The sequence below is a fragment of the Trachypithecus francoisi genome, unplaced genomic scaffold (assembly GCF_009764315.1).
Source record: "Trachypithecus francoisi isolate TF-2019V2 unplaced genomic scaffold, Tfra_2.0 Lachesis_group12, whole genome shotgun sequence".
Classification (NCBI taxonomy): Eukaryota; Metazoa; Chordata; class Mammalia; order Primates; family Cercopithecidae; genus Trachypithecus; species Trachypithecus francoisi.
In genome coordinates, this window is record NW_022681457.1 from 90,527,031 (window position 1) to 90,547,771 (window position 20,741).

Sequence of the window (20,741 nt, forward strand, 5' to 3'; positions counted from 1 at the left end):
ATGCATACACTGGGATGTTGAGAAGTGAGTGGATCACAGGGGAAAAGAGATAAGCCCTCTCGCTTATGATCCCTTAGGTCCCATATTTAGATAGCAGCACTCTGAGGACTCCAGCTTGTGGTCTCCTTTCATGTCCTGAGTAAACACTGAGTCTTGTGGGGAAAATGAGCAGTAAAGATTACGCAGAACACAACAAAAATAAACAGGCGCATTCCATTTGAAGCAGCTCATACTTTTATCATAAAATACAAACTTTCTAAAATTAAGTGTCTTACTTCTATTTTACCAACAACAACAAAAACAAAAATCACTCATGTTAGCTAAATACAGATGCATAAGTGGTTGAGCAAGCAAGTATGAATATGAGGAGCGTGTGTGTGTAGCTTGTGCCATGTGTGAGGGGGGCTGTTTGTGTGTCAGTGTTGGCCAATAGACGAATCTGATCTTGCTGTTTTCTGTCTGTGACCTGGTCAGAACCTTGCCTTTCCAAACTTCATACCAAGCTTTTGCAGAATCCAAAAATTCAAAAAGCCCTTAGCCGTGATCCGAGGGCTAAGGGAGGAAAAGGGGGAAGAGAAGGAGATCTAAAAGTTTATGCCATTCCCACTGGAGGAAAAATAGGGGCTGTGCATCAAGGGCCCTCCGGATGTTGAGCCGAACCTGGAAGAGAGGGAGGGTAGACGCCATGATGAGATTCCTAATGTTATCGGAAAGGATTAGAAAAAAATATATATTAATTTTTGAAACAGTGAAGACCATGACAGGCTTAGAAGGTAAAGGCTTTGCCATAAGAAAAAAGCTTTGGCCTTGGGAAAGTAAAATATTAAAATAATACAATTAGAGGACAACCAAGCACTTCTCCTTATGTTTACTTGGATCAGGAAGCCCCTGGGAGCCTGCAAATATTGTTTCAATGAAGCCTACACTCTCTCCCTGCCCAAGACCCATAGAACAGGGACCCTCTCTGGATTTAAGCATCTTACCTGTATTCCTGTGACCACTCTACCTGCCTTAGAGGACCAGATGTGTCCCTCAGGAAAATCTACAACATCAGAGAACTTAGAGGCAAGTCCAGCGTAAGATCTTCGAGGCTGGACAATCCTAGAGTCCCTCCTCCCCTTACCAGCACCAAACTAAATCAGGCCCTTCACTCCAACCCTGACTGAGAAGTAAGCGTTGAGACATCACTGAGTGCCTAGGTCTTTGCTAGACCCTCAGGGAAGGAAGAGTTAAGACGTGCGCCTCACCCTCTAAGAGCAGAAATGCACACGCCTCTCCTTTTCTCCCTGGCACACTCCTATCCATACTTCAAAATAGAGTTCAAAAGCCATCTCCTCTGTGAAGACTTCCCTGACCTCTCCAGATGGAATCATTTACTCACACTTCTGGAATCCTACTGTAATTTCTCCACCCATCTGCTCAGATATTTTGAATGAATGGGAACAGAACTCAATACAAATTACAGTAGAGCAAATGGCTAGATTTAATCTAATCCTGGATTCTCAATCACTTTTCAGCTGGCCAGATGCATGTTATACAAGAGATTCACGTCCGTGGTACCCTCCTATGAACTGATGAAACAATTTCTCAATTGGAGGAGGGAAGAAGCAATGGAAATAGACCACAGCATTCATTTGTAGTGCCTCAGCAACTAACTGTGTCTGTTGCTCACTGAGGGTCCATAGGCAAGTTAGTCTGGGTCGTGTCACTCCCTTCTCACTAAAATAAGTCCCAAGAGAGCACAGACTACCTATTTCACATCCAGTGCCCAGGACCTGACACAATGTGAGTGCCTCATAAGCAATCCATGCCAGCGGTAACCCAACCTCTATTTCTCTCTTTCAGAAATCATATTGGAAGATCATTCAGAAATAGTAATGATATTATTACAGGGATACCCTACCTTCTACTTTCAAAATAAAGGCTGTAACCCATACTTCAGTATTTAACAATTATCAGTAATCAACAATGATCATGACACAGCTCATATCTGGTTGCCACACATGCAGCTAGCTCCTCCAGGTTGAGAACTTCTGATCAGATCAACGGCCACCAGCATGATCAAGACAGTATGTACACTAGAGGGCCAGGAAGAGGAGCAATCTGTGTGGACAAGAGTTAACAAGGAATGCTTCCTGGAGGAGGAGGAGCTTGAGTTGCCTGTTGAGTACGATGAACATATGTCTTGGTTTGCCTGGGCCAGCCTCTATGTTGGTATTTCTGGTATAATTATTTTATAGTTTTTTATTTGAAACAGAGTCTTACTCTGTCACTCAGGCTGGAGTGCAGTGGCACAATCTCGACTCACTGCAATCTCTGCCTCCCAGGTCCAAGCGATTCTTGTGCCTCAGTCTCCCAAGTAGTTGGGACTACACGTGTGCATCATCACACCCGGCTAATTTTTTTATTTTTAGTAGAGATGGGGTTTCACCATGTTGGCCAGGATGGTCTCAAACTCCTGACCTCAGGTGATCCACCTGCTTTGGCCTCCCAAAGTGCTGGAATTACAGGTGTGAGCCACTGTGTCTGGCCTGGTATAATTATTATCTGTACTCCTTTTAACTCTCAAATTTATTATTGCTTGGAAGATAAATTGTATGGTTATCCCACTCTGATGAATGTATACAAATTGACTTGGCAGAGGGGAGGGTTCTACTTCTCCTTCCCTGAGGACATGGAAGCCCCTCTCTCCTTCCTCTCCCCTTTACATAGTTTTGTCTCTTGATTCCACCTTTTCTGCTAACCCTCGTTGTCTTCCACACTAAACTCTCTGCTTAGGCCCATGCGTCTTCCCCAGCCAGGTGCAGCCTCACCTTGATCTTGTTCCATCCAGCACCTCGCATCACCACCCCAAAACCAGCTCTTTGTTCAGGAAACACTTTCTTCACCTGGCTTCCTGCACTCCACTTTCCCATTTTTTCCCCACCTCACTAGGTAGTCCTCCTTATTGATAGAGTCTTTGCTGGTTCCTCCACATCTCTGCAGCCTCTACATGCTGGAAGTCTCAAGGCTCAGCCCTTAGACCTCTTCTCTTCTCTATACTCGTGTATTTTGGGCCATCTCATTCCATCCCATCCCATTCCTTGAAATATCATGTATATGCAAATGGCTCCCAAATGTATTACCAGCCCCAATCTCTCCCCTGAGTTCCAGACTCCTATATGCACCTACCTATCCAAAACTCCACCCATCTGTCTAATGACACTCACAATTTTCACATGTCCAAGACTGACTCAGTAAACAGATCCTTGTTCTAGTCATCATTACCTTGGTTGTTTTTTGTTTTTGTTGTTGGTTGTTTATTTTGCTTTGTTTTGTTTTGTTTTTGAGATGGAGTCTTGCTCTGTTGCCCAGGCTGAAGTACAATGGCATGATCTCAGCTCACTGCAACCTCCGTTTCCCAGGCTCAAGTGATTCTCCTGCCTCAGCCACCCGAATATCTGGGATTACAGGCACCCACCACCATGCCCAGCTAATTTTTGTATTTTTAGTAGAGACGGGGTTTTACCATCTTGGCCAGACTGGTCTCGAACTCCTGACCTCAAGTGATCCACCCACCTTGGCCTCCCAAAGTGCTGGGATTACAGGCATGAGCCACTGCGCCTGGCCCAATGACCTTAGTATTTTGGCATTGCTGCTGCTCCAGTTGCACAAGTCAAAAACCAAGGAATTTGCTTGACTTTTCCCTTCCCTCATTACACATTTAACCATCATCAAGTCCCACCAATTCTACCAAGAAAAGAACACATCACAGATCTTTTCACCTGCCCCCTTTCCCAGGGCCACTGCCTTCATCCATGCCACCAATGCCTCGTGCTCAATATAAAGCGCCTAGCCTACTCCCCTGCCTCAGCTCTTACCCTCACAGTCCATTCTTCAGACATTGGCCAATGTGATCTGTTTTATATAGAAATTTAGAACATGTCCTCATCAATTTAAAAGCCTACATGGTTTTCCACTGCTGCTGAAACAAGACTTCTAGCCATGCCTACCAGGCCTTGTCTAGTCTGGCCCTGGCTACCTCTGATTTTAATTCCATGCACTCCATCCCTCACTGTTTGTGCTGCAGCCACAGGTTCCCACCTCACAGCCTTTGCACTTTCTATTCTTTCTGCCCAGAGGCTCATCCCTGACATATATGCATGGTTCTTTCTCTCATTTCATTTAGATCCTGGCTCAAGAGGCTACCCTTGATTCTTCTCCCCACCCTAACCCATATCTCGAGGACCTGACTTTACATACTTACTTCTTTATCTCCTTATTGTCCTTTTCTCCTCCTAGAATGAAAGTTCCTTAGGAGAAGGAAAACTTTTGTCTTGTTCACTCCATTATCCCTGGCGCCTACAACAGTGCCAGGCACATACAAGGTGCTGGATCAATGTTTTTTGAATGAACAGATCATCCCCTCTGGGTACTCAGGCTTGCACCCTTGACCTCGTGATCCTGGTTTCTTCAGCCTCTCAGAACGCCAATCCACCCCGCTCCTTCTCCTCACCCTCCTCTTTGCCTCCACTGTCTCTGGCTCTCCCCAGGCCGTCTCCCACATCTCAGGCTACTCCTTCCTCGGGTTACCTTCCCACTCCTCCAACCTCTGCAGACCTGTGGAGACCAGGCCTCAACCTTCTGGTCTCACAGCTCCCAATTGGTGGTTCCCGAAAGCTGACTGAGGAGACATTAAGACCACTCTTCCTCCCAGACAGAGCCAGGGCTATCTTCTTCAGCAAGTCTATCTTCCCAGAAACCAGAGTCACAGCACAGAATGTGGGAAGTTGTCCAGCCCGCAGGCAGCTTATCTGGTCTCTATTCTCACCTCCAGGGGATGATAATCTCTCCCACAGGCCCTTAGAGCCACCTCCAGACCACATTCTATCTTGCTACCTGTTTCTCTTACTTCCAGCCCATCAATTCACTCTGATGTGCATAAATCTTCCCCGGATCCCCAGGCCTAGCAGTCCAAAGTCTTTCATAATCCAGTCCCAACCTCCCTTTTCCAATCCTGTTTTCCACCTTTTTCAGAGACAAATCTAATGCTTCAGCCAGACGCCTTTATTCCCCAGGTCTCCAGCTTGCCACATGCCTTCCCATCTGAGGGCCTTACTCCTCCTGCCTGGAATGCCCTCCTCCCAGCGCTGCTCACAGGAACCTCCCCCGCTGCAGGGATCCTGCCTCTGTCCTCGGGCCACTTTGATGGCTTTCACTTTGCCAGGGCACGAACATTGTTGTACCCACATTTCATCTGCTCTCAGTTCTCTGAAGGGAAGAAGCATATGCTATTCATCTATGGGTCCCCTGCAGGCTAAATTCAAATTAACTACATGTGTTAACACAGTGTTTCCCAGGGTGTGTTAGGTGGAACACACCATGATATACTCTGCAAGAGAAAGGAAAAGAGAGGGAGGGAGAGAGGAAAAGAGGGAGGGAGGGAGGAGGGAAGGAAGGAAGGAGGAAGGAAGGAGGGAGGGAGGAGGGAAGGAAGGAAGGAAGGAAGGAAGGAAGGAAGGAAGGAAGGAAGGAAGGAAAGGAAGGAAGGAAATATTTTTTTAAAAGGGTGTGGATGCTGGGCGCAGTGGCTCATGGCTGTAATTCCAGCACTTTGGGAGGCCAAGGCAGGCAGATCTCCTGACCTCAGGTGATCTGCCTGCCTTGGCCTCCCAAAGTGCTGGGAGTTGAGACCAGCCTGGCCAACATGGTGAAACCCCGTCTCTACTAAAAATACAAAAATTAGCTGGATGTGGTGGTGGACGCCTGTAATCCCAGCTACTTGGGAGGCTGAGGCAAGATAATCGCTTGAACCTGGGAGGTGGAGGTTGCAGTGAGCCGAGATCGCACCATTGTGCTCCAGCCTGGGCAACAAGAGTGAAACTCCATCTCAAAAAATAATAATAATAAAATAAAAAAGAGCGTGGATTTCACATTTAAATAATACTATTGACCACCTTCTTGAACATTCTCCATGCACCCTAGGAAATTAAATGATCTGAGAATTCCAACAGTTAAGAAATCTGTTTATCTCTGTTTCCCACAGCTTTTCCCAAACAGATCTGACTACTGAAACCACTTTCTGCATTTATGCCTTTTAACAAGCTATTTGGAGAAAATACTGATTGAAAGGATGAGAGTTTGGGGACATGGGTCGGCACAGCAGAGAAGGTTCTGTGATGGGGAGGTGGAAGGATGGGAATCACTGTCAGGCTGGGAAGTTTGGCCTTCATCCTATAAAGTGAGTTTCTCAAACCCGGGCATCCATTCCCCAGGGTGTGCAGGGGAGACTGGGATTCCCAGGAATGATACGGCACCACCTGACGCTTGGAGCATCCATATTAGTGGAAGGTTTGGTGGGTGGGAATGACTGGCTATGTATTATTATATTAAAACAAACACAAATTTATGACTCAACAGCATGCACAATTTGAGTAGAATTTTCAGCCAGAATGTTGAGTTTGTGCTGGCTGTTTGCTGTTAAGCCCTCAGACCGTCCCAGGAAATAGGAGCTCCTTGCCTCTGCAGTTTGGGGAACGTGGTGGAAAAGTGTGGGCAGCCCTGATAAGTAGTCGAAGGCTCTTCAGCAGGGCCCATCACAAAGTCAATGGGATGTTCGGGAGATTAGTCTGGCAAGGAGCTCAGGGTGCCAACAGTGGGAGGTGAGAGCTCTAAGGAGATTAGCTGGCCATGTCCTGTTGTAACCAAGCACATGGGTAAAGGCAAATGTATCATTGCACCAACTGCCCCTGCCTGTGGAGAGGGGTATCCATATGTTATGAACCACATAGTTGCATTTCTGCAACCAGACCTGAAATGCACCTACAAAAGGGGCCCACCAGGGCCCAGACCCTCTTCATCGCTGCACCGAGTCCCTCCAGGACCCACACAACCACTGGCCACAGGTACAGGGCCCATCCCATCCCACAGCCATGGAACACATGTACCAAGAAAGCACTGGCAAGCCCATTCAACTTGCCCCCACTCCCACCAGCTTTCTGGATACCCTTAGGCCTCCAGTATGGGCTGACTCACCCATATGCTTGAGGAAAGAGGTACTGCGGTCCATCTCCTGCCATTGGGGGAGGGTCTCGGGGGTTGGCAGACATCTTTGGAGGTGTCCTCTGAGGGTAGGGATAATTGGGCTGGACAAAAGGGATGTAGCTCAGTAGTGGGGTGTAGGAAGAGCGGAAGATCTGCTGTCCCATCTGCTGTGGGTTGTATGGCGTCACCTGCAGGCCACAGAGAAGAGAGGGGTGAGGTCACCATTCCCCAGCCCAACTCTAAGCCCAGCCACCCGCCCCCAGCCTCGCTCCTGTGCCCCTCAGTCACTGTTGGGTACATAGAAGGCAACATATTGGAATGGAGAAAGCCTAGGGCTCAACTTCTGTAGTGAGCCCAGCAAGTTACCGAATTTATCTGGGCCTCAGTTTCCCCATCTGCAAAATGAGAAAACACTACATTGTTAGTGGGGATGGAGTCAGGTGATACGAATAAAGAGACAGGCATATAAGCACATAGCAAATCAATATTATTTCCATTCTCTTCCCTGTTTCCCTAGCTTTTCCCTCTGTCAATAATCATCTCAAAAGCCCCTTGTTTATTTTTAAGGCTTTCATTATCCCCAGAAAGCTGTTGTGATTTACACAGCTCTGGCTTCTATCTCTCCTGAGATCCTTTCAACAGATTCCAAGTCTGAGACAGCCCTGCCCAGTGGAAAGTCCTGCGATGGCAGCAATGTCCTACATCTGTGCCATGTGACGTGGAAGCCACCAGCCACACACGACAATTGAGCATTTGAAATGTGGCTCATGGGCATGAGGAACTGAGTTTTGAATTATACTTAATTTCAGCTAATTTAAATTTATTTATTTATTTATTTATTTATTTTTTTTTTTTTTTTTTTTTTTTTTTTTGAGACGGAGTCTCGCTCTGCCGCCCAGGCTGGAGTGCAGTGGCCGGATCTCGGCTCACTGCAAGCTCCGCCTCCCGGGTTCACGCCATTCTCCTGCCTCAGCCTCCCGAGTAGCTGGGACTACAGGCGCCCGCCACGTCGCCCGGCTAGTTTTTTGTATTTTTAGTAGAGACGGGGTTTCACCATGTTAGCCAGGATGGTCTCGATCTCCTGACCTCGTGATCCGCCCGTCTCGGCCTCCCAAAGTGCTGGGATTACAGGCTTGAGCCACCGCGCCCGGCGCTAATTTAAATTTAAATAGCTACACATAGTTGGTGGCTGCCATCGTGGACAGTGTGAGTCTAGGAGGAAGGGCAAAAAAGGGCAATGGGGTGGAGCACAAACTCTAGGGAAATACAGGAATTCAGTGGGGCTTCCGAGATTGCCCGTGATGAGCTCCAACCAAGAGCTGTGGCTCCCACCATCTTGTCACAACAAGGCAGAGACCTCATCCATCTTGTTGACGCCTCTCTCCCCAGCCCTACGACAGTGTCTGGGACACAGTCGCTGCTTAACAAACATACGTTAAATGAATGAATGCAAGAAAAGGAGAGAGAGGAAAGCGAAGGGGGCAGAAGGAAGGAGGGAGGAAAGAAAAGACCACTAAGGCATCTTCTTGAATACCTAAATGATGCGGGGCTCGTTACCTTATGAGCACTACATTCCACTACTGACAGCTCCAAATATCAGAAAACCTTTTCTCATACGGAGCTGACATCTATCCTCTTCTGTGCTGAGGGGAGTATCAGTCAGAACTTGAAGAAACTTCTGGATTTCCATTTTAATAGCAAGTCTGGGGTCCAAGTGCTCAGGAATCGGGCACTCTGACAGCCCCCTCTCACCCCATACGCCCTTATCTAAAAAAAATCCACAGAGGGGGCCTGGTGCGATGGCTCACGCCTGTAATCCCAGTACTTTGGGAGGCCAAGGCGGGCGGATCACAAGGTCAGCAGTTCGAGACCAGCCTGGCCAATATGGTGAAACCCCGTCTCCACTAAAAATACAACAATTAGTCAGGCGTGGTGGTGCATGCCTGTAGCCCCAGCTACTCGGGAGGCTGAGGCAGGAGAATCGCTTGAACATAGGAGGCAGAGGTTGCAGTGAGTTAAGATCATGCCACTGCACTCCAGCTTGGGCAACAGAGCGAGACTCTGTCTAAAAAAAAAAAAAAAAAAAAAATCCACAAAGGCTAGCACTCATTGAGTGCTTAAAATGTGCCCAGCCCTTCACATGGATGCTGTCATTAAAACTCCAGAAAGCCCTGTGAGGTAGGACTATTATTATTTCCAGTTTGGAAACAGGAAATCTGAGTTTCAGAGAAGTAAAGCAACTTTCTCAGTGTTTCCAGCATCTGATTTGTGGTCAGAACCCTGGAAGGGTAAGCCCAGAGCTCATACCTTGTTTCACACCAGCCTCTCTGTGCTGTGTCCTCTCTGGAAACCTGGGTCCTCCCTCCTGGTCCTCCCCAGTGTTCTCCAGTGGAGATGTGAGGCCTGGTGATGCTGGGTGCAGGCACCAAATCCCAAGGTGATGAGCTAAAGGTCAGAACACACCAAGAGCACCTCCCAGGACAGATGGGAGTCGTGACCCTGTGGGTCAGCATGGCAGAAAGTACCCCTGTCCTCATGGGGGAAGAACTGCCTGGCCCTGGAAGGAGATCAAAATGGAGGAGGCAGGTTCTAGGGCTCACACAATGTCATAAAAAATGTGCCCCTGATTCCATGTATATGATGACACTATAAAGTAGAGCTTTGTAGCCTGCTCTGGAGCCGTCTCCAAATATAATCCTCACTGACAAAAGCAATGGAACAGTGTGCCCAGAATGCTGCATTTATATAAAAATGTTTATATAAATAGATATCGCCAGAAAAATATGTTTAAAAAAAAATTAAACAGTGATTACCTCCAAGTTTTAAAATTTTTTACCATGTTTTTATATTACTTTTTTCAAATACATACACATGCATGTGTGCGTACACATACACGTAATTGTCTAAAAATATTCTCTCTGGAGCCAGGTCGACGATATTCCTGTTCAGGGGGTGGAGGCAATGGGGCTGAGGTTTTCTGACCCAGATCATCTCTCATCCCAGCTTCGTCTCAGGATGCAAGGGTTCCTGCTGCTGAGAAATGAGTGCTGGCCCAGGTAACAAAGCTGCCTACACCTACGGGCTGTTCCCTACCCTCCTGAACGTTCTAACACATTTCAGGTCAGAGGTGCAGTTTGCACAGAGGGTGGGGCTCCCTGGGGAGACAGGAGAGGCAGAGGCCGTATGAGTTGGAGTGTGGGGGTGTCCACCTTTGTGTGGAGGAGCAAGGCCAACCTGGGGCTATGGCAGGCTGGGTGTTGGTGCCTTCTGCTCCTCCATTCTAAGCTCCTTTCCTCATACCCCCATCCCTGCCCCAAGACTCAATACCCCTCAATGTGCTTCTGTATCTATTTGTGTGCCTGTGCCTGCACACAGACTCCCGCAGCTTGGTGGCATGTGTACAACTGTACCTGTGTTTCTATCTGCGTGTGTGTGTGTGTGTGTGTGTGTGTGTGTGTGTGTTTGCATTTCTCTTTCTGCCGCTTTATTTTCTGGTGGTATTTTTGTGCATCTACATACAAGACGTAGTAAAGCATGGTCATTGGCACGCCAGCCTGCCAGAGGTCAAACCTCAATTATTGTCCCACAGGTATTTATCCCGACCTACCCATGAAAGTAGTGTTGCCAGATTTAGCAAATAAAAATACAGGACACCTGGTTAAATTCAAATTTCAGATAAATACATATTTTTAGCATAAGTATATCCTGTGAAATATTTGGGACATACTGACACTACACCTTTTTTCCTTGTTTATCTGAAATTCAAATTTAACTGGGTGTCCTGGATTTTAACTGGCAACCCTACATGGGAAGAATATGACTCCTCAGTCCCACTGATGCTGAGCAAAGCCATGTCGTTTGCGTTGGCCAGTGGAAGGTGGGTGGAAGTTCCCACAGACAGGTCTGAGCTGAGGATTTCAGAGGGATCACGTATTTCTTCTTGCCCTGTTGGGCTCTTGCCATCCACCGTGGAAAGAGCAACAGGTACTGAATCTTCAGCACTGGCCCAGAAGAGGCATGTGGAACCCACGTAAACCTGATCCACAGCCCAGCTCAGCCAGTCCGTAGACCCGAGCAAGAAATTAATATTCATTGTTGAAAGTCCCCGAGATGTGGGGGCGATGTATTGCCACAGCAACACCTAATTTATATGTTCACTTTATGACTTTGGGCAAGTTACTTAATCTCTCTGCACTTGGGTTTCCCCATCTATAACCCACCTCACAGGGTAATTTTGAAGGCTAAATTAGTTAGTGCAGACACAGTGCTTAAGGACAGGCCCAGCATGCAGGAGGGGCTCCCTTAAGTGCCCGGTGTTGTCACACAGGGACATCGGTTTGTGATTTCCACATGCATGCCAGTATGTGAGTCTGTACTCCAGAGCCAATGGTAGGCCAGGTGGCTGGTCACCATCTGGACCAAGAGGAGGGAGCAGATGCACCCTCTGACCCAAAGGCCTTCATGAAGCCAGGACAGAGGAGGAGAGAACGTCTACTCACCTGTTGGGAGTAACATCCTAGCTGGGGGTGCAAAGCCTGCTGATAGGGCATCCTCGCTGCCTGCTGTGGATACAGGCCCTGGGGAGAAAGAGAGGCTCAGTATGGCCAGGCAGGGGGCTCCCTGCCAGAAGGCAGCAGCTTCTCAGCTCAGTCCCCAGACAGGGTCGAGTTTGTTCCATCACATCGCTGGCCACACCCATGGGCTGTCTGAGGCCAGCTGGAATCAGACCAGGCAAAGCAGGACTCACACCACACAGGAAGCCCCTCTTAGGCAGCCTTCACAGCCTTTCTGGTGAGTGTGGGAGATAGGAGCTTCAGGAGCCTGACTGCCTCCTGGGTCCCAGATCTGTCTCTTAGTGGCTGTGTGACCTTGGGCAAATCACTTCACATCACATCTCTGAGCCTCTTTTTCCTTCTCTAAAAAATTACATGTGCTCAGGGCCGCAAAGCCTGTGAAGGTAGCCACATTATCTTTGTTGCTGTCCACACAACTTTTTAAATGCCTTCCCCTAATCCCATACCTGCCCCCTGAAGACACAAGGTGTCCATGCATATCTCTACGTGTGAGTGTTGGTTTGCATCCATATTTAAGTACACCTGCATGTGTGTTTGCACTTGTGTCTATACAGCTGTGTATTTCTGTGTACAAATATACAACTGTGAACCCAGGCGTGTTAGTGTTGCTGTGTATCTATGTGCCCATGCATATACCTGTGTCTGTAGCATACGGAGAGGGGCAGTGTGAGGATGAATGTGTTAACACATCTAAAGAGCTTTCAGTAGTGCCCAGCACATAGTAAGGACTCAATGTTCAGTGTGTTTGTCATCCCTCACTGCCTCTTCTCTTAAACAGCTTTCTGGCAGTTCAGCCAGATGGGAAATTGACATTTTACTCACAATTCTGTCTTGGGGTGCTCATGTGTTCACACACAGACATAAGACACACACACACACACACACACACACACCCCGCAGAACTGCTTCTGTGGCAATGGTAATTTCTAGATTTCTAGTCCCAGACTCTGCCTCCACCTGCAAATCCAGAGTTTTCCCTTAAGATAAGGCTCAAAACCCAAAGCACCTCTCAGCCCAGGACATCTCAAAAGATCTGCTGCCCGAGAGGCTGCCTTCATTCTGGGCTCAGCTTGTGCCAATGACCAAAGTACTGATGATGGCTAACCCTACATCCTTGAGGATTTCCTCATGGCCTGTGGACTTTCTGATATGGAGTCTGTGAGTAGGTCTCCCTGCTCTCCTCCTGCTCCATCTTCCAGGTCCCCAAGAGTGCACATCCTCTCAGAGCCCTCCTTGCTCTCTGCTCCCATGCAGGGGACACTCCTGACATTCCTGTGCTCAGGCTTCTCCCACTTCTGCCCACACCTTCACCTGAAACCACTCACTGCTGCCCTTTACTCCAAGCCCTACAGCCCGGGGCAGCCTCTCTCTCCCACTATGACCGCTGCCCAGTCCCTGCAACCCCAGCCTCTGCCTGAACCTGGACAGAGCAGTCAGACTGATGGGGTTGCCTTACCTGTTCCCAGCCCTCCATGAGCTCCAAGGCCACTAGGCAGGTTGCTAAGTGTCCCTCCTCTGTTTCACCTCCTCCTCCGAACCCCGTTAGCACTCGTCTCTGCTTTCTACAGGCAGTTGTGCACCTGCCTGTTTCTATGTGTGTACATCAGACATGCATATATATCGTTTGTGTGCATGTGTGTGTGTGCACAGCGTCATACACAAAGATCTCTGCTGGGAGCATTCCATGTCATCATTTTTGAGGCTCATCGTGCCCTCTCAGAGGGTGGCCAGAGCTATGCCACCAGACTGCAGAGCCTAAGTTGTGCAGCTGAGCTTCCTTATAGGACTCTTTCATCTTCCCTCTGCCTCTCTTTCATCATCTTCTCCCTCAGGTATAGCACTGAGCAATCTCCAGAATGCTCAGCATGGGCCACGCCATCCACCCCTCACAGGAGCCCATCCAGTAGGGACAGCAGAGCGCTTAAGCTGGTGGCCCTGGTTCTCCTGGCAGCACCAGGGAGGAAGGTGCCCCTTGCTTTCTACAGCCAACTTTCCCAGCCTCCGCCTTCCCACACCTGCTTGTGCCGGGCTGCCCTAGGTTCTGTGGATGGCAAACAGCTGCCTACCGCTGCTCAGTCCCGGGACGGATTCTCGGGAGATGGTGCCACACTCATGAGTTAGGAAACACTGCATGACTTCAGCAACATTTCTAGTTGTTAGAATTGCAAGTTTGTAAAATCACAGGGAAGGGTAAATAAACATTCACTCTTCTTTTCTTAAGCCATGGCTTCTTCCCATGCACTCTCCCTCCTTAACTGGGAGCAGAGTTCCTTTATGCCAAGTAGCCCAGGAGCCTCTAAAGCTCCTTGGTGTTGGGGACTTTGTCTTCCACATCTCGGAGTCCTCCCACCACAGAACTCTGAGTAAATTGGATTTGGGACCTCATCTTTATTCCCAGTACTAAGGAGGGAAGAGACTAGGCTAGACCGTTCCCCATTTCTCCTCTCTGTCCCCTCAAGGTCTGTGAAGCTCTCTGACCCCATTTCCTTGGAAGATTGAGGCTGAATAATAATAAAAACCAACATCTGTGTCACAGCTTAAATTTTACAGAGCCTTTGCTCTTCCATGGACTCAATTAATCCTTACAACCATATCAGTAGCTACTGCTGCTGCTGCTGCTGTAATTATTATGAACCCATTTCACAAGTGAGGAAACCGTGGCTCTGAGCAGCTAACCAGCCTAAGGCCTAACTTGGAAGCAGCAGAACCTTTAAAGCCAAGTCTACTGATTTCAAAACCTGCCTGCTATTATCTCAGGCCCCTTGATCAGCTATCTTGAAGCTGAACAGCATTGTGAGATCACAGAAGCTGGGAGAAGGTAAATTATGCTGTCCTTCCTTACCACCTGGGAGGACCAATGCCTTCCACAGCCAACTTCAGCTGGGCCCATTCAGTGCTTAAACGGTCTCATAGAACCCAGCAGGCCTTACCAGCCAGCGTCCTTCTGCTGCTTCTGCTCAGAAGCCCAGAAACCTCATAGTCAGCCCTATGATGCTAAAGACAGAGGACCTTCATGCTCAGAAAATGATATGTCCAAATCTCACCCACTCCAAAACGTCAGAAGAAATTAACATAGCAAAGAGATACTATCCCCACTTAATAAAGCAAACCATTGCAAATTAGTTTTACATGGTGAGCTCTGTGAGGGCATTTTAGAGTGAATCGGCTTATACTAAGTGAATTATGCAGTTGCTTCCCCTTTAGAGACGGAGATGCATAGAGCTGGTCTCTGGTTTATTCCTGAACTTGTATTATACTCCAAGCTTCTTTCTTAGTCATTTTTTTTCAGAGACAGGGTTTCGCTATATTGTCCAGGCTAGCCTTGAACTCCTGAGCTCAGGCAGTTCTCCTGTCTCAGCCTCTGGTGTAGGCTGGGGCTCCAGGCACACACTGCCACACCTGACTTTAGTCATCTTTGAATCCCTCCACCTAGAACAATGCTCAGCCTATAGTAGGGGTAGGGAGAAAAGCTTTTCAAAATTACTTAAATTAATGAGTAAATAAATACACAGAAATGAGTAAATCATGAGTAGGTGAGTAAATGAATGGTGAATAAGCACACAAAAATGAAAGGGTAGAAGCATATTGGTAAAGGAGTCAGTGAATCAATGAACAGGACATTTCAAGACCTGTGTAAGGACAATAGACTACTAATATGAAACTGGTCCATGACAATAGATTACTAATGTGAAACTGGTCCACTTCGGCTTCCTTCTTAGGTCACCTTTCATCACTACCTCTCACCTCCACAGTGGGGTGTGAGCTTTCCTTCCCTGGGGAGGGGACGGGTACTTGTTCTCTTTAGCAAACACACACACACAAACAAAAAGCTTGAAAACAAAACAGAGAGAGACTTTGCTAAGTTCCTTTAAGATTCAGAAGCTAAGCCTGGTGGACCAGATTGAAGAGTCTTTATATAGAGAAGAGCCAATCCCCTTTCCCCGTAGGACATAAGGCTTGTGCTGTGTTGAAAGGGAAAGAATGGCATAGGGTTCCTGGGGATGGAGAGGGGGGAAGGGACATAGCAACAGGACAAACCAAGTTGGAAATATTCCCTTCTCTGCTTTCTTACTTCAGGCTGTGCTGGGCCAAGCTGCGGCAGCAAATTGCCAAGGTCCTGGATGCACAAATTTGAGTTCCTGTCCTTCCCCATATGACATACAATTCTGGAGAGAAGCCAGTGAGGGGAACAGAAGACAGAAATCTTAGGCATGGAGAATCTTTCCTGAAAAAATTGAGTTCTACCTAAAGGGACTATTTAAGTTATTGGATTGGGCTAAGGCTTAAACCAGAGTGGACATTTATTTAATTTTTCCCTCCTTCTACCCAGTGGGTGGCAGCTCTTAAGGGATATTAAGTTAAATCGACAAAATAAAGAAACTACATTTTCCCTGCATAAATAAGTTCTGTGAGTAGAATTTCCAGCCCTGCTACAGGTGCTTCACTGTCCCTTTGTGTCTGGCCACTGGTTTTCTCCTTCAGCTATGAGCCCAAGAACAAGAATGTGTGCCAAACCACCTTGGTTGACACAAGATAAGACTGCTTGGGTGTAGTTTAAGTAAGAGGGCCATATACACTCATCCCATGGTATCCTCAGAGGATTGGTTCCAAGGCCACCCTCCCTCCCCTGCCTTGTGGATACCAAAATCTGAGGATGCTCAAGTCCCCGATATAAAATGACATATAAAGATGCTCAAGTCACTGATATAAAATGGTATTTGAGGGCTGGGTGCAGTGGCTTACGTCTGTACTCCCAGCTCTTTGGGACGTGGAAGCGGGTGGATCACATGAGTTGGGGAATTCAAGACCAGCCTGGCCAACATGGTGAAACCCTGCCTCTACTAAAAATACAAAAATTAACCAGGTGTGGTGGCACACATACCAGTAATCCCAGCTACGTGGGAGGCTGAGGTAGGAGAATCACTTGAACCTAGGAGGCAGAGGTTGCAGTGAGCCAAGATCATGCCACTGCACTCCACCCTGGGCAATAAAGTGAGACTCTGTCTCTAATAAAATAAAATGGCATATGAGGATGCTCAAGTCCCTGATATAAAATGGCATAGTATTTGCACGCAGCTTATGCACATGCTCCTGTATCCTTTAATCTCTAGATTACTAACAATGCCTAATAATGTACTATGTAAATAGTTATTATACTATATTGTCTTTTATTAGCATTATTTTTTGTTGTTGTATTTTTTTTAATTGTTTCCTTCTTCAAGTATTTTCCATCCAAGATTGGTTGAATCTGTAGATGTGGAACCCATGGATATAGAGGGCTGACTGTAATTTGTGGTGCAAACAAGGACACTTGAGAGTGAAAAGAGATGCCATTAATATTATTCTGAAACAGAAGGCCTAAATTGGGACAGTCCCAAATAATCTAGGATATATGTCATCCAACTTCAAAGGAAGTCACAGGAAGGAGGTGGGAAACAAGGACTGTGACATCATCTTCTCCTATGGAGCCCAGCACTTAACCAGCCACAACTAGCAAAGAGACTCTGCAATAAAGAGCACAGTGTGAACTGGAATTCAGACAGTGGAAAGTTAGGACTAAATATACATATATGTGTTTGTGGAGGTATGCACACGCATGCACATGAACCAAGGGGTAGATCTGATATGACCACAATGAAAGAAATAACCAACAAGATGACAAGTTGACAGTGCCCTTCCATAGCCCCAGCGAAGCTTCTTGCATGTACGGAAGGGATTCAGAAGAATCTAAAGACTCTTTGTGAAATAGATCCCCAGCCCCCCATGCCTCCTCTGTGGCCATAACCCCTGTGGATGTCCACAGGAGAGCCAGGCCCGCTCACTGACCTGATACTGCAGGAAGGTAGAGTGATTCGTGAACACTGGTGGAGGTGGATAGTTCAGGTTGAGCCAGAGTGGCTGGTTCAGGGTTGCTGAGGTCAAGGCTGTAGCAAAGCGTGGAGTGAAAACATTCCCTGTGTATTTCGGGTTGTTCTTATCAGCAACCGTCACAGGTGCGTTAACTGCAAGTCACAGGAGAGGTGAAGCGGGTCAGTAATGGAGGCAGGGAAAGGCCAGGACACCTTCAGCATCACAACTTCCCTAGGGATTCACAATCTCACAGGTCAGGTCCTTTAAGCTCCAAGAGGGTTCTTCAAAGTCCTAGTACATTTCCAACTATAGGTAAACATCATTAGTTCACACCTTGCCAATTTGGAAGGGATGAAAATCCCAGAAGGTCTGGCTTGGAGCTTTTCTTTCCATCATTCACTAGTAAAGAAGGCAGTTTAGCAAGGGAATACAATAAGCCAGATTGCTAGGGCTATATTTCACCTACTTACAAAATGAAATTCTTTCAACTGCTTTGGAAAAATCCAACTTTCTGTGAACCACTGCTATGCCATTGGAATTCATCCTTATCAAATGATTAAAGCAGCCCTCCCTAAGGACATACATTTGGCAACACTAAGAAACTTTCACAGGTTGTTGTATCTATATGGGAATTTTAAAAAATATATTTTAAAACATTAAATAATTCAGCATGCAGTGAATCAAAATGGGTCTAAACGAACGAAGTTAGGCTGAGTTGTTTCAAGATAAGAATCCTGGCTTCTTCCTTTCTACAAGATGTTGTGGGGGGTTATAAAACCAGAAATGGGTCCTCAGTTTCCCCCTTATTGGCATCCTTTTGGGAAAAGAGGTTTGACGAGAACACTTATAGGAAGAGAAAGCAGGAACATAATCTCAATGCAGAAATGATCTAAAGCAAGGATCTTTTGTTTTGGCTTGGGCAATTTGAGAGGATATAATACATGCTGGGTCAGGGCTATATTCAGAGGTGACCGTTAATAATGCTGATGTGACTCTTGAAAGCCAACTACATTTTTCTAGCAACTGTATTCCCAACAAGGGATATAGGGAGAAAGTTACCGCCCCCATTTTATGGGTTTAAAACCTGACACCTCTAGAAAGGCCGTAAATTGCCTATAGATAAGACAGCCACTTGGTGACAGAGCCACCCTGAAGCCTGTGAGGGCCGCTGCAATCCCCCCTCCCCTCCAGTCCCTCCCTGGGTAGGTCAGCTCACGTTTCAGCTCTGGCCCATCCACTTCTACTTTGTTTCGAAGTCTCGGCTGCCCACTTGGGTTCTTGGTGGCCCCAAGGAACTCATAGAGCAAGTTCTTCTTGGCTGGACATGCAGGTTTCTTGGGTGGCAGGGTCAGTGATGCGGTGCCCACTGGGTCACAGCAACCCTCCTCACCACAGGTGTCCTTCTGGCTCTGGGGCCACTGACTGAGAAAGAGACTCTCTTGACCCTTTGTTGGCTCCTTGGTGCCAGGGCTCCATTCTATAGCAGGAGAGAAACTGAGTCAATGCCTCTGGAAGGCCAAGTGCTGTCTGCCAGAAGCACCTTTTTGTGCACTAAATGATGAATCCTCTGTAGCATACACCTGAGGCTTGGACCACTCTGGGGGACTCTGTTCCAGCCAAATACAATCCCAATCTCTCCCTGAAACCCTCCCTGGCCCCTGCCCATTCTGATCCCCCGATCTCATGCATCCATCAATCCATCCATCTGTTCATTCATCCACCCATCTGTCCATCATCTTTTTTTTTTTTTTTTTGAGGCGGAGTCTTGCTCTATCGCCCAGGCTGGAGTGCAGTGGCCAGATCTCGGCTCACTGCAAGCTCCGCCTCCCGGGTTTTACGCCATTCTCCTGCCTCAGCCTCCCGAGTAGCTGGGACTACAGGCGCCCGCCACCTCGCCCGGCTAGATTTTTGTATTTTTTAGTAGAGACGGGGTTTCACTGTGTTAGCCAGGATGGTCTCGATCTCCTGACCTCGTGATCCACCCGTCTCGGCCTCCCAAAGTGCTGGGATTACAGGCTTGAGCCACCACGCCCGGCCACCATCTGTCCATCATCTTTGCCTTTCTTCCTTCTATCCATCTACTTATTCATCCATCCATCTGTCCATCCATTTGACTGTCTATCCATCTTTATCTTCCTACCTTCCTTCCATCCATCCACTCCTTCATCCTTCCTTCTATCATTCCTTTATTTGAATTACTTTTCTTTTCTTTCCTCTCCTTCCTTACTTTTCCTCCTTCCTTCCACCCTTCCTTCTCTCCAACCATCCATAGTGCCAGGCTGAGAATACAAGGATGTTGTGGACACAGTTCCTGCTTTCAGTGAGCACATGGCTTAGTGAGGGAGTCACACATTCCCACAGAACATGTGGTCTGAGCCACACACTTTGGTCTCTCATCCTGAATTCTACTTTCATTTTATTACTCACAGGTGATTCAGCTCACTTCTCAGTGCCAGGCCTTGACCTGAGTGCTGGGGACACAGTTGTGAGTCAGAGCTAGACTGTGCCCTGCAGGAGCTCATAACAAGGAAAAAAAGAGAGACATTCCCAGAAATAGCCCCAGGACAAGGCAGATGAACACCACGAGGTGGCAGAGGGAAGAAATGGAGAACAGGGTGGCTGAGACTGCTTCTGTCTGAGAAGGTTCCTTCCAGAATGAAGCAGGGTTGCAGCAAGGCCTTATATCCAGGGGTACTGGGGAGGAAGGCATGACAGGCATGGATAACTGTGGGCAAAGGCCTGGAAGCATCAAGGAGACATTGTGAGTCACTGGATATGGCTGGAGTGTGGAGCAGGGACACGATTGGTGGCAGACCCAGGTCTCTCACTAAGGAGACTGAGCATTTATTCTCCCAATGCAGACATACTTTGGGGACCATCACAGGATCCTCCACAGCAGTGGTGGGAAACCTGGCCACCCACTGGATGGCTATGCACTGCACTGTCCAACAGCAGGCACCGGGATCTCTCTGGATGCCAGAAAGGACCTGTGCCTCAGTGTTACCTGTTGATAATAATAGACCTGATCCCACCAGCTTTTGGCCCCCTAGCCCAGCGGCTTGGGGTCTGAGCTTGGGGGAAAAAGCTGTCTTCCTAGCACCATTCTAGCAAAGGAAAGAGCTGCTCTAGCCTAAGCCAATTTAGGAGGAAACAACATTTTTAGCAAAACATTCCTAGAGTCTTTTCCAGGAGTTCCTCCGGTTGCCGAATTCAGCCCCTAGCCAGTGAGCTGAAATAACGGTACCCACTAATAATAGCCCTTTCCCCAGAGACATACACACCTGCAGCTTCCCA

General features: G+C 47.6%; 1 protein-coding gene across 1 annotated transcript in view; it reads right to left on the minus strand.

Moving 5' to 3' along the window:
* Window positions 1-220: 220 nt before the first annotated feature.
* Window positions 221-20,741, minus strand: part of CUNH1orf94 (chromosome unknown C1orf94 homolog) — a 42,890-nt gene continuing 22,369 nt past the window's right edge. Inside the window, exons 3-7 of the mRNA XM_033227191.1 lie at window positions 18,664-18,924; window positions 17,424-17,599; window positions 11,523-11,600; window positions 7,015-7,211; window positions 221-660 (exon numbers count right to left, since the gene is read on the minus strand). Coding sequence (XP_033083082.1) covers window positions 585-660; window positions 7,015-7,211; window positions 11,523-11,600; window positions 17,424-17,599; window positions 18,664-18,924 — 788 coding nt within the window. The 3' untranslated portion in view covers window positions 221-584. The remainder of the gene's footprint in view (window positions 661-7,014; window positions 7,212-11,522; window positions 11,601-17,423; window positions 17,600-18,663; window positions 18,925-20,741) is intronic.